Consider the following 12,646-nt stretch of genomic DNA (forward strand, 5'->3'; position numbering starts at 1 on the left):
TCACAGGTGCCCCGGATACAATGCTCCCCACGCGGCCGGCCCCCCTTCCTGCCGTGACGTCACAGGCCCCTGGCCCTCCCAGGGTGTCTTGGAGACCGGGGTCTTCAGGGGAAGGCCTTCCTCCTCAGGCGGAGGGAACATGGCGGGAGGCGGAGGAGCGGCCCTGCTCGTCCTGCTGCTGTCCTGCTGGCGCCCGGCGGAGCCCCAGCCCGTCAACGTGACCTCAGGTACCGCCGCGGGGGCGCGGGTGTGGGGGGCCGCGTCAGGCCCCTCCCCGCCTCCCCCGTCTGCCGTCCGTCGCTGGGGGAGGGTGGAGCGAGCTGAACAGCTTCCCTGTCGTTGACGTCCTTCCTGAATTCCGGAACTCCCCGGGGGGAGCCCGTGAGACGTATTTTCACGCCTTATCGTAGAAAATTCCTGGGGCGCCCGGTGGTTCCGTGGGTTGAGCGTCCGACCGCGGCCGTGCGCTCGGGTCACGATCCCGGCTCGGGGGTCCAGCGCCGCCGTGGCTCGTGCTGGTGCGGAGCCTGCTTGGGCTTCTCCCTCCCTCCCCCCCCCACGCACATGCCCCCCCCCAAATACGGAAAGAAAGAAGGAAAACGTCCAGCCCCCGAAGTCGGGGCCGCACAGAGGCCCTGCCGCCCGGTCCCCGCGGCCGACGGGCCGTCGTCCGGCACCTTCTGCGCGCGCCGCGCTTCCTGGGGCCGTGCGGTCCCGGCCGCCGCGTCCGGCCGCCTCCCCGGCCCCCCCGCGAGCGCGCGGCGCTTCTCCCTCACGCGGTGCCGCGGCCGCGCGGAGGCTCCGGGTGCGGACAGCCCGGCCGGGGAGGCGCGGGGCTCGGACTCTCCGGAAAGGACGGCGGGGGGGGTGCTCCGTGGCCCCCTCCCCGCCTCGTGCCAGGAGGCTCCGTGCTCAGGCCGCCCGCCCCCTGTACGCCTGCCACAGAGGCCGCCAAAGACGGAAGGAAGGGGGCTGAGACGGTCCCCCAGCTGCCAGGGGTGGCCGAGCGGGCCCTGAAGGCTCACCCACAGGGTCCGGGGGCTCCTGGGAGAGCAGGGCCACGGGTGCTGCCCGCGCCCGGCCCGTGTCCCTCCCGCCCTTGCGGCACCCACGCGTCGCCGGAGCCGGGCCAGCTGGACACGGTCGGGCACGAAGCCAGGTGGTCCTGAGTGGAGCGAACATCCCCAACTTCCTTCTCGTCGGCGAACTGAGCTCGGAGGCGCTTCCCGCGGACAGTGTCCTGGGCGGCGCTGTGGGTGCGACGGGGCTGTGACAGGCGGGGGCCGCGTGTCACCCACGCCAGGGCACGTCCCTCCAGGCTGCTCCTCCCTGCTCACGACTGTGGCCTGACTGTGGCCTGCCGGTGCCCTCGGGAGATGCTCCCAGCGCCCACTGACGAGCTCCCCTCCAGCCCTAAGCCAGCCCCCCGACCCGGTCTCCTGCCCAGACACGGACACTCGTAGGTGACCGTCGGGTCTTCCCCGCCTGACAGACAGTTCAGGGCCGTCTAAATCGTTTTCTGACAGCACACGTGGGGTGTCCATCTGGGCGTGTGGCCGGGGCCCAGGGGCACGGGAGCCCGCGCTCTGGGGTCCCGAACAGACCGGCTCCGGCCGCCGACAAAATCCAAAGGTGGAGAGGCGGTGGTGCCCGAGGAAGGGATTTATTTCGGTGACACGGACTCCAGAAGACCTCGCGGACTAGCGTCTCCAAGACCGTTTCCACGTGCGAAGTCACTTCCAGGTTTATCAGGAAATGCGGCAGAGGCCGGTGGGCACGGCAGGTGGGGGCGCCCGCAGGGCCATCGCTGGCGTGGGGTCCGTCCCGGCCGCTCGGGCAGGCCTTGTGCTTGAGGGGCAGCTTCCGTTCCCATCAGAGGTTTGCCCTCCGAGTCTTGCCGGAGTTAAGAGAGAAGCTGGAAACGAGGACTTCATCTACTAGAAAGTCTGGGGTGAAAACGGGGTGGTTGACGTCCCCCTTCGCGTCTCTGGGGGCTGACTGCCTCCGACGGCACTGGTGCCGCTGGCCACGCGGGTCAGCCTGGCCACGAGGAGAGATGGGAGCGGCAGCCACTGGCCTGGTTTGCCTTGTTTTCCCCAGATTAACCAGAGCCCAACCGCAGAGGTCAGCAGCGAGCCCTTCCCGGTGTCCGGGATGCGCACTGTGCAAATACGGAGGAGCGGTCAGGGATCCTGGGGACTCCGGCGGCGGGCGGTTTGAGGCCGAGAGACTGTGGGTCAGAGGTGCCAACAGGCGAACTTCGCCACAGCCGCCGCCGTTGACAATGCGCTTTACACCCCGTGCGGGGATTCTACAACATAAATATTTTTCTGCACACGCTTGCCGGCTGACTTGCACAATACTTCCATTATAATCACGGGACAGACACGAAATGAAAGGAATATTTTTAACAAAGTGCTCGCACGACGCAGCTGTGCCCATTCTTAATGACTCATTAATGCCTCATCCACAGAGAACTGTACTTTTGTTTGCTGCGTTGCAAGGAGGTCAGCACACTGGGAACGATTGTCATCTCCGCGCAGACCTCCTTACAGAGATTTCCCGCATTGTTCTAAGCCCTCCGTGTGCAGATGAGCCCATTGGTATGCAGATTGTCCGTCATTAAAGCCATTTGAAAATCAGCGTCGTCATTGGTTTACTGTTGGAAGGAACGGAGAGTCTGCAGACGCCGCGTGCGGGCTCCGTGCAGCCCGGCAAGGTGGCGCTGCCCGGCGGGCCCTGGGCGTGCCCTCTCCTCTCGGGCAGCCTGCCGCTCCCGGGGGCTGGAGGGGAGGCCGACCTTGACCCTGAGTCAAGGAGAGGGACCAGGACACCCCCGCTCTGAGCAAGAGGAGGAGGAGGGAGCCCCCCGCTGGTGTCACCATGTGGAAACCCTCACACAGGCACCACGCGGGGCCACGTCCCCCGCGTGGCCGGGAAGCCTGGGGATCGGGCGTCGGGACCCAACGGAAGTCTACCGCGGCCGGCTCACTCCTCGGACCCCGCACCTTACGAGTACGCCAGTCTCCTGGAATCGCTCTGCTTATGAAGGGGAGAGAGCAGGCGGCCGGTCTCTCTGGGATCCCGCCCCAGACCAGAGACCACCCCCACCCCCCAAACCACGGCCCGAGGCTCCCAGAGGCACTGGCCACGGAGCCGGTCAGAAAGCACGTGCGCACCTCTTGGTCGGTCGTCCCCGGAGCACGTGCAAGGCAGTCCTCCCGGGAGCGGGGCGCGTGTTCCCTTCTGAGGGACGGGGCCAGCGAGCAGCGCCCCCCAGGGCACGCGCCTCCGCCCACACGGCCGCCTCGCCCGCGCTTCGCAGCCGGGAACCCGGCCCTGGAGCCCCGTGCAGGCCTCCTTCCCCGGCAGCGGGCTGGTGTGCGCCTTGGAGAGAGGTCGGTGCCAGGGCAGTGAACTGTTACACTATCAGGGTATTTATTTCCCCCCTAGGTCCAACCACTGAAATGCCACCCAGTTCTAAAGGTCAGGAGGATATACCTGGAGTATTTGGTAAGGAACCTCCTCGTATCAGTGTCCGCTGTGAACTTGGAGGGGCGGGTGCCTGTGAGCGGGTGTTCCCCAGGTAGCCTGGTGCTGCGGGCACAGGCGGAGGGTGCGACTTGGTCTGAGGCTGGAATCACTTCCACCTAAGAGTCAAACTCCCAAGAATACAAGAAGGAAGTAGAATTTTAGGTCATTAGACCTAAGAAGGGCCCGAAAGTGAGTCCCAGCCCAGCAAGCCGCATCAGCCGGAGCGAGCTAGAAACACCCAGCAGGCGGCTCTTGTGTCCTGGGAATGCTGATTCCAAGGCTGCCCAGCACAGGCCCCATGCACCCTTTGAAAGTGTCAAGCAGCAATATGTTTTGTACATGTTTATTTTTGAGAGAGAGCAAGGGAGGGGCAGAGAGAGGGAATCCCAAGCAGGCTTCCTGCTGTCAGCGCAGATCCTGACACGGGGCCTGACTTAACCATGTGAGATGGTGACCCGAGCAGAAATCAAGTGTCAGATGCTCAACTGAATGAGCCCCCAGGCGCCCCGTCTAGTAGCCAGAGTTTCTTTAAGGAAACAGGTGAAACTCAATCATGTTTTGTTTGATGTTATCATTTCAACGTATAAACAACACGAAAGAACCAATGACGTGTTTTCAGCCTTTATCACGCGGGGTCTGCAGTGTGTTTCACGCTTGAGGATGTGTCAGTGGGGCATGTGTGGACCCAAGTGGCCAGAGCTAGGGGCCCACTTCCTGTCCAGCCAGGACTTCACATTCATGGAGGCAGAGCCCGGAGAAGCCCCCTGGGCAGAGGGAGGACTGCCAGCTGACACGCGGAGTCTCCCTCCTGTGGGGATGGCCTTCTGCTGGGGCTGTGGGCTGCGCCCCCGCCCCCGGGCCTGAGCGGAGCCCCAGGAGCTCAGGCAGCTGGGGGCCTGCGGGTGACCGGGCTCTTCCCGGCAGCGCCTCTGCCACGATGCTGGACTTGAGTCCCGGGAAATCTTCTCCGACTGCCAGAGAGATGCTGGACAGATAGACAGACAGGTGGATTGGCAGACTACGTGAATGAGTGAATGAACGAACGTTGCATTGTGGCCAGGGCGACCATTGTCAGCTCCTCCCTGCACTTTCTGCCCCAGAATCAGAGGACGCGGTTCCAGTGCCTGCAGGTGGCTCTGTCCTGTGAAGCAGGTCCCGGCTATAAAACGAGGTGACATCCGCACTGGGTGTGGCTCAGGCCTCGGGGAGAACTCGGTGGAGGCCCCTGCCCTGAGCAAGTGTGAGCTTCAAGGTGTGAGCTGCACACCCTTAACACTGCTATGTAAGCCTGAGGGCGCCAGGCCTGGAGGGCGAGGCCTAGTCGGGTGAAGGGCCCAGCAGGGATGGGGCGCCAGCGGGGCCACAAACGCCCCTGAGTTTCCTGGAGGGTCTGACCGCCCCGGGACCCATGGGACAACAGTCCTGACGCCGGCACCTCCTCCACCCCATGGGCCGACCCCCGAGTCCCGACCGCCGTGGAGAAAGTCAGGAAGGATGAGTCCCGGGATTTCTGATGGCCTAAGCCCAGAGGGGGGCTGAGGCTCTCGCCCACCCCACTTCTCCCGGGTGCTAGGGGGGGACGAGGGGGGACAGAGTAAGATATTTGTGTCTCTGGAAATAAGCGAGGCCGCCACGTGACAACGGCAGGTGCTGCTGATTCAGGGCACAGTGTTGCCGGGCCTCCGCCAGGCCACCACCATGTGCGTGTGGCAGAGACTCGGTGGGGGGAGAGCTCAGGGGGGAAAAGAGGCACTGGTGGGGGGAGCCCCGGGGCAGGCACTGGCCCTGGCACAGATGGGGGGTGTCTGGGGGAGGTGCTGGTCCAGGATGACTGGGGAGCATCTGAGGGGGTGCTGGCGGGGGACAGACAGCTTAGGGGGGCCCCGGGGAGGCCTCCACCGTGGTCCCCGAATACTGAGAGCTTTCCAAGTAACAGCTCTCATACGAGAGAGTTGCATACCAGTATGCAAACCTCATAACGACCCTGAAAAGACAAAACAGACCCATTTTACAGAGGAGAAAACTGAGGGTCCGCGTGGACGCTGCCTGGATCACGATCCAGAGAGAGAGAAACCAGAGCGTGGGCCCCGTGTGGCTGACGCTTACGGTACAGCTTCCTGGGAGAGGCCAGGGAGACGTAGAGGGAGACGACCGTGCACTCTGCAGACTTGGTGAAAGACAGGGTGCTTGCCGGGGGACGGCTCAGGGTGTCTCAGAGGGGACAGGACGGGGCAGAGGGTAGAAGCGAGACAGCACCCAGGCCGGGCTTTCTAGCGTCGTGTCTTTGGGGAACTGTGTTTGTCCGGGGCGTGTGCACGCCCTCGGGTTTTCAGGAGTCGCTGCGGCGGCCGCGGTCTCCCACCCCAGACGAGGCTCCTTAGAAAGCCCGACCCGGTGTCCGCGGCGCCCTCACTTCACAGGCTGCCTTCCGTCCCTGTGGAGCAAAAGGCGCCGCTACACTGGCTCTAACGTGTCCTTCTGTGCTTTTCCCAAGATGAAATTCTAGTCCAAGAGATACTGGAATCAAGTAATTTGTCATTGCTTTTGACACAAAGACCGCTATTGACATCAACAACGACTGCGAAGAAAGCAAGCAAGTATACCTTTTTAAGTCTCTGATCGCACGTATTCCTAGGTCTGTGGTTGTGAAGACACAGTCCCGTCATTTTACGTTCCTCAAGCGCAGCCACTTCTGGGGCAGAAGCGAAGGGCGATGTGCAAGAGACAGTTGTCCCAAACCATCTGTGTAGCCACGTGGAGGCTGCGGCGGCCAAGCCGAGGCCGACAGACGGTTCCTCTTGTTTGGGGAGGTGTCGGGGTGCGCGTGCAGGCAGGCTCGGTGCGCCGGGCCCGGGGGGGTTTAGCCGATGCAGGAACGGGGGGGCATGGAAACAGGACCCTGCCACCGCCCGGCACCCTGACGCGCACCTGAGCGTTCTGAGGGCGCGGCCGGGGACACTGACCCCTTTCCACGCGGCCAGGACTGAGGCCTGGGGACCTGCCCGAGGCCACACGGTGAACAAGGACGAAGAGCGCGCTTTTCCAGAGCGCCGCGTCCTGGGGCCCAGGCTGCGTGTAGATCAGGACACAGCGTTTGGGCCCCTCGCTAAGGGGAGAGCCCGCAGCAGGAGTCTACACGCGCTGCCTGAACTGCATCCGCAGCCGGGGAGGGAGTTCAGCACCTTCTTGAAATTGTGCGTCCGGATGCAGATCCCGGTTCCTGGGACTCGCGTCACCCAACATCTGCTGGGGCCCAAACTGCCGGGTTCGCGGCGGTCAGATGACGCCTGACTCTGTTACATGTTAACCTTCCGAGGCAGGTTTTCAGCAGAACTTGACAACTCTGTTAGCATTCCGTAAAATACAGTGTGGACCCACGTGTGCGCGCGTGTGTAATCAAAACCTCGTTTCCTTTTTTTTTTCTATGGTCTTCATTGAAGATGCTGCCACAGATGAAAATTTTCAAGTTGGTGGCCGTCAGAGTTATCAGGGACTCTCAGATAATTCACAATTCTCTATTGGCAGTGAGGACAAAATTTTCAATAATGGTAAATGCAACCTGGTCATGCCCTGCCTTGCAGGGGGGAGGGGGGACAGAGGAGCACAGATGTGGACGGGGACGCCCCCGTCATGGAGTACAAATGCGTGGCTGGAGAGAGGTTGAGGCTGCTTCACCCCACTTGGGCAGATTTCCCGTCTCAGTTGAGGAGCCGCCCGCCCACCACCCTGCCCGTGGGTCTGACCCTGGAATAGCAGAGCCTGGCAGGAAGGTCCCATCAGGCAGTGGCCGCCAGCGGGGAGGAAGGACCACTACGCTGCCCGCCCCTCACAAACGTCAACTGAGTCCCTGCCCCTCCCCGGGGATCGGGGGTTGGGCGGGAAGAGCCAGTGTCCCCCCGCTTAAAGCCGGCCCCCCAGAGTGGGGGAAAGCGTCCGTCCAACAGCCAAGCTTGCTGGAATGAGCCAGTGTGCCGAGGCTCCGAGGCTGAGGAGCCAGCCAACTGCCCCCCGTGGGCTGGCACATCTTCAGCTCACCGGAGAGAAGCAAGGTGCCAGGGTGGCTCTCAGAGCCTGGCCCTTGACGGCTTGTGGCAGCCCCCACGGCGGGACCTTGTAACACGGTGGCTTTGTGTTTGTACGACTCCTGCTGTGTTTGTTCATTGGGATTTTAGCCCCGAGGAAGAGCTTGTCCCTTATTTATTCATTCACTTGCCTTTGCTGTTCACTTACCCAGGTTTGCCCGGTGCAGGGGGTCGTCCCTCCATGTGGTCCTGTTGCTGTGCCCCCTCCTTCCGAGCGCCTCCCCGCTTTCTGGCATCACGAGGTGTTCGGGCGCCTCTCCCTCCTGCTGCCCCAGCCCCGGAGTCTGATCTCCTCACCAAACAGTGGAACTTAGAAACAAAGAAGTGGGTGTCAAGCGGACTTGACTAGAATGTCTTGCCTCCTACAGCAGGCAGGGCGGGGAAGTAGGTGACCACACATGGAGATACGCACACAGTGCACACGCAGAGACGTGTGCACACAGGGACACATGCAGGTGTGCACGCAGAGGTGTGTGCACACAGGGACACACAGGTGTGCACACAGAGGTGTGTGCACATAGGGACACGCAGGTGTGCACGCAGAGACATGTGCACACAGGGACACACGCAGGTGTGCACGCAGAGGTGTGTGCACACAGGGACACATACAGGTGCGCACGCAGAGACGTCCACACAGGGACACGCAGGTGCACACGCAGAGACATGTTCACAGACGTGCACACAGCTGTGTGTGTACATGCAGATAACGTGTGTGCACACAGGCACATGTGCACACAGACGTGCACAAGCACACAATGCTCATGCAGAGATGTGTGCACACAGGCACGTGCCAACGTGTGTGCACATTCAGATGTATAGACAGATACACAGACACACACGTGTGCTCATACACACACATGCAAACCCAAGCACTCACAAATGTGCACACCCAGATGTGTGCAGACAACAGGCGTGTGCACACACAGCTGTATCAAACTGTCTCCCTCCCTCTTTCTCTACATGAAACCACGACTAGAAGCTGGTGCCTCTGGGTGTGCCCCATGCCACCGCCTCCTGCAGGCCTCCGTCCCCTCCTTGATAACTCTGTGTTAAAAATCTGGCTCCCGTTTTCCACAATAATCGAAGCCCTTGCTTAGTCTAGAAGCTTGGAATTGACTCCTCCCCCCACTCCCCCCAGGAAAATCAGGTTTGCCAGCGGAGAGCAGGGTCCGTCGCACGTGTGGTTGGCAGAGTCCCCGGGGCACGGCTCTCCCACCACCTGTTCTGTGTGCCACGCGTCTCTGGCAAAGTCAGGCTCCTTGCTGCTGTTTGCATCTCTCTTTGGTCTCCTCAGGTTATTGATTTTAGATGTTTATATTTGAACATGGGAGCATTCGCGTGGTTTTAGAAGTCATCATGATAGAAAAAGGTTCATACCAGACACTGCTAGTGGCCCGCCACGCGCATGCCCAGTGGGCCAGCCCCAGGAGCCCCATGTTCCCCTGGGCACACGGGAAGAGATATGTGTCAACTCACATCCCCTCCTTTGTTAGATGAGGGCACCCGCCCTAAATCTCCAGGCTCTGCTGTGTGCCCGCACACCAAGCTGGGAGCCCATGCCCACCCGGGATGGAGCTGGTGCTTGGGTCCCAGCTGCCGCGCTCCCCTGTACGGGAGAGCCGCACCTCGTGCCCGCCGTCTGCCTACTTGCTTCCATTTTATGTTTCCAGTTCCGCACGGTGCCACGAGCAACAGCCCGCTGCCCGTGTGTTTACATATTGGTGGCCACATGAATTCTCATAATCGGGAAGCAGGGTCAGCAAACAAGTGACTCCGTGGTCTTGATAGTGCCGTGACGCCTGACCCGATACATGCAGGATGACTTTCTAGAGCACAGTAACTTTTAAAGTTTATTTATTTGAGAGAGAGAAAAAGTACAAGTCATGGAGGGGCAGAGAGAGAGGGGAGAGAAAGAATCCAAGCAGGCTCTTCACTGTCAGTGCAGCGCCCAACACGGGCTTGAACCTACAAACGGTGAGATTGTAACCTGAGCCAAAGTCCAACACTTAACCAACAACCACCCAGGCGCCACCAGAACACGTTTTTTTTTTTAAATTTTTTTTTTAATGTTTTATTTATTTCTAGGACAGAGAGAGAGACAGCGTGAGCAGGGGAGGGTCAGAGAGAGAGGGAGTCACAGACTGAAACAGGCCCCAGGCTCTGAGCCGGCAGTCAGCACAGAGCCCGATGCAGGGCCCGAACCCATGAACCTCGAGATCATGACCTAAGTGAAAGTCGGACGCTTAACCGACTAAGCCACCCAGGCGCCCCCACCAGAACACATTTTTAAATAAAACTTGAAAATGATATTAGTATTTCAGCTTAATATTTGAAAATAAAATATGAATGAAATGTTCATAAATATCTAATCAAAACACTGTCTACCTGTTTTTTCCATGTCTGTCATCAAAGAACCCAGTACTGACGAGAGTTACCTCCAGCTCAGCAATCCTGAGGGTTACGGTGAATCGCAGTTTTCTTCAGGCGGTAAGGACAGTTTCCAATGACGATAAGTGACTCGCTAACTACCCCTGCCTGTGTGTCAGGGAGACACGGGGCAGGAGAGTCTGCCTGCCTCGCCGTGGTTACAAATGAGAACCTCTCTGTCCTGTGCGCTTTATCTGTTTTCTGTGTATATATGAGTGCTGTTGATTTTTGTAGGCTAAGTTTTATCCTGATGCCTTCTTACCTCTTCCATTGCTTTAGTTCATTTTAACATTGCTGCTTTAGGGTTTTCTAAACATACTGCATGATCAGATACAAATAGAATTTTCTTCTTTACCAATGTTCATGCATCTCATTGGTTTCTCTTGTCTAGTTGCATGGGCTCATGTTTCTAGAATAATGGTTGGAAGTAGCAGAGTTGGTGGGTGTCAGTGCCTCATTCACAGTCTGAGCAGAAACACCTCTTGTGTTTAGCCAGTAAGTAAGATTCTGGGTTTTGGACAAAGATGTATATATTTTAAAGAGTAAAGAAAGTAGATCAACCTTTTTACATTTTGTTTTGGTCTTTTTCATTATCTTTGGCAATGCTCAAGTTTTTTCTTTATATCTATTAACGTGGTGAATGATGTATTCATGGATTTTCCAATATTGAACCAACCTTGCATTCCTAGAACAAATCTCATTTAGCCATAGTCATTATTTTGCATCCTGCTCATCAATGTTTTATCTAGTATTTTTGCACCCAAAACAGTTCATAGGTGGTATTTAGTCTGTAGTTGATTAGGGTTTTTTGGTACTTTTTATCAGATTGAAATGTCAATGTGACACCTGGTTCATAACAAAGAAGTTAAATTTTTTTCTTCCTTTTTGAACCTCTTAGAAAATTTAAAGAGCATTGAAACTATCTGGTCTTTTCAGATTTGTTAGAAATGGCCTGTGAAACCATCTCATTCTGGGGCTTTTCATAGAGTAATTACTCAGTAACTTTCTCTGTTTCTTGTAGGGAAGGTGATTAATCTTAATCAAAAGGAGTCAGTTTTAGCAATCTATATTTTTTAGAAAATCATCCATTTCTTCTGTGTTCTCAAACATATTTGCAAAGAGGTCTCCAACTCATCTCATTATTTTGAAAACACCATTTATTTCCCCCTTGTCATTTCTTATTTTATAATACATGCTCTTTCTTATTCTTCTTATCTGGTAAACCAGCATTTTTGCCTAATGTATTAATTTTTTCCCAAGATCTAGGGTATTGACATATTAACTAACTGCACTGAGTTTCCAGACATTATTTATCTCTGCTTTCTCATTAATGTTTCCTTCTTTACACTTTTTTTGTAGTGACCTTTGTTGCCCCTTCCCTGTCTTCAGGCTGAGGAGCCCACTTACTTCATTTTACCCATACGTGGTTGGTGCTCTGCTCTTTAACGTGTCCCATAGATTCTCACAGATCATGTTTTCATTGTTATTGCCTTCCAGAAACTTTACAAATTTTAGTGCATATTTTCTTTTTATGCAAAAGTTGTCTAATAAAACATTTTCTGATTTCCAGGTAGAATGACCTTTTCTCTTTGTTTCTGTTCATAATTTCTAGTTTCATTATACTATGATCGAGAAGCGTTTTCGTAGTGCTACTGTGTAGCCGACTTACGTTTTCTTTGTGACCTGATGTGTGATCAATTTCTGTGAGTGCTGTGAGAGCACTGACAAGGTATGCGCTCTGCCAAGGGGGGAAGGGTACTTGCCGTATTTGCTTACTGATGGTGTGACTCAGGCTCCTCTCTGCTCACCTCTTGTTTTCTCCCCTAACTTTTTCCTAGAAGGGGGTATAAATTCACCCACTATAAATGTGGTTTTTTTACATATACTTGCATTTTCTATAGTTTTTGCTTTACAAGCATGATTCTTACGACATTTGGTGCGAGGATGTTCATGAGGATTATCTCTTCGTTATGAACTCGAGCTTCCAGTATTAAAACGAGACCTTCTTTGTCACGTTGAATGCTTTCGGGCTTGGATTTTACTTTCCCTGGTGTAAGGATCACTACTATCTGCTTTCTTGGTATTTCAGTTTACCTGCTTTCTTCACCTTTAAGTAAGCTGTCTCACTGTAAGTATCCACTATGTACTCGGATCTTGGGGTAGCCCTTTCAGTGAAGAGGAAATCGCATCCTGAAGTCCACAACCTCCCTCCAGGGGGAGGGGTAGAGGAAGCAGAGCCTGGGCCCCGAAAAGGCCGCGGGCCCCCAGCCACTTCCCCTCGCTTCCTGCCACAGCCTCAGCTGGGCCTTCTCATGGTCAGAAAGAGCCAAACAGAAATGGTAGGGCAGCCCCCGGTCCCACCGGCCCCTAAGAACTAAGGGAACGAGGTGCAGAGGAGCAGGGGCACTGGTCCCCTGGGGAGCACGGCCGCCGCTTTGTCCCCTGCCCCCCCCCACGAGTCCCTGCGTGCTCCCGAGGGGGTGCTGTGTCCTGTCGCCCAGCGCTTTGTACAGGCAGGTGCCCGTGGTTCTGGATGAACAGACCGTCTCAGCTGAAAGGGATCCTGAAACCTCGGGATTCGTTTGAGCAAAAGACTGGCCAAG

General features: G+C 56.9%; 1 protein-coding gene across 2 annotated transcripts; it reads left to right on the top strand.

Annotated features, from left to right (window-relative positions):
* The first annotated feature begins 61 nt into the window (after positions 1-61).
* Positions 62-12,605, top strand: LOC120228336 (sperm acrosome-associated protein 7-like). 2 transcript variants are annotated; one of them, XR_005527464.1, is made up of 4 exons: positions 62-227; positions 3,454-3,513; positions 6,029-6,145; positions 12,595-12,605. XR_005527464.1 is itself a non-coding variant. In XM_039226657.1 (4 exons), exons 1-4 carry the CDS (start codon positions 140-142, stop codon positions 6,816-6,818), a joined length of 321 nt encoding a protein of 106 aa, XP_039082588.1. In that variant the 5' UTR covers positions 62-139; the 3' UTR covers positions 6,819-6,948. The 2 variants fall into 2 exon arrangements, 1 of the variants encoding a protein (XP_039082588.1); XM_039226657.1 differs by lacking the exon at positions 12,595-12,605 and adding an exon at positions 6,745-6,948 and having other exon boundaries at positions 6,029-6,127.
* The last annotated feature ends 41 nt before the right edge of the window (positions 12,606-12,646 follow it).

Source organism: Hyaena hyaena, unplaced genomic scaffold (assembly GCF_003009895.1).
Source record: "Hyaena hyaena isolate Hyena2069 unplaced genomic scaffold, ASM300989v1 scaffold_22, whole genome shotgun sequence".
Classification (NCBI taxonomy): domain Eukaryota; kingdom Metazoa; phylum Chordata; class Mammalia; order Carnivora; family Hyaenidae; genus Hyaena; species Hyaena hyaena.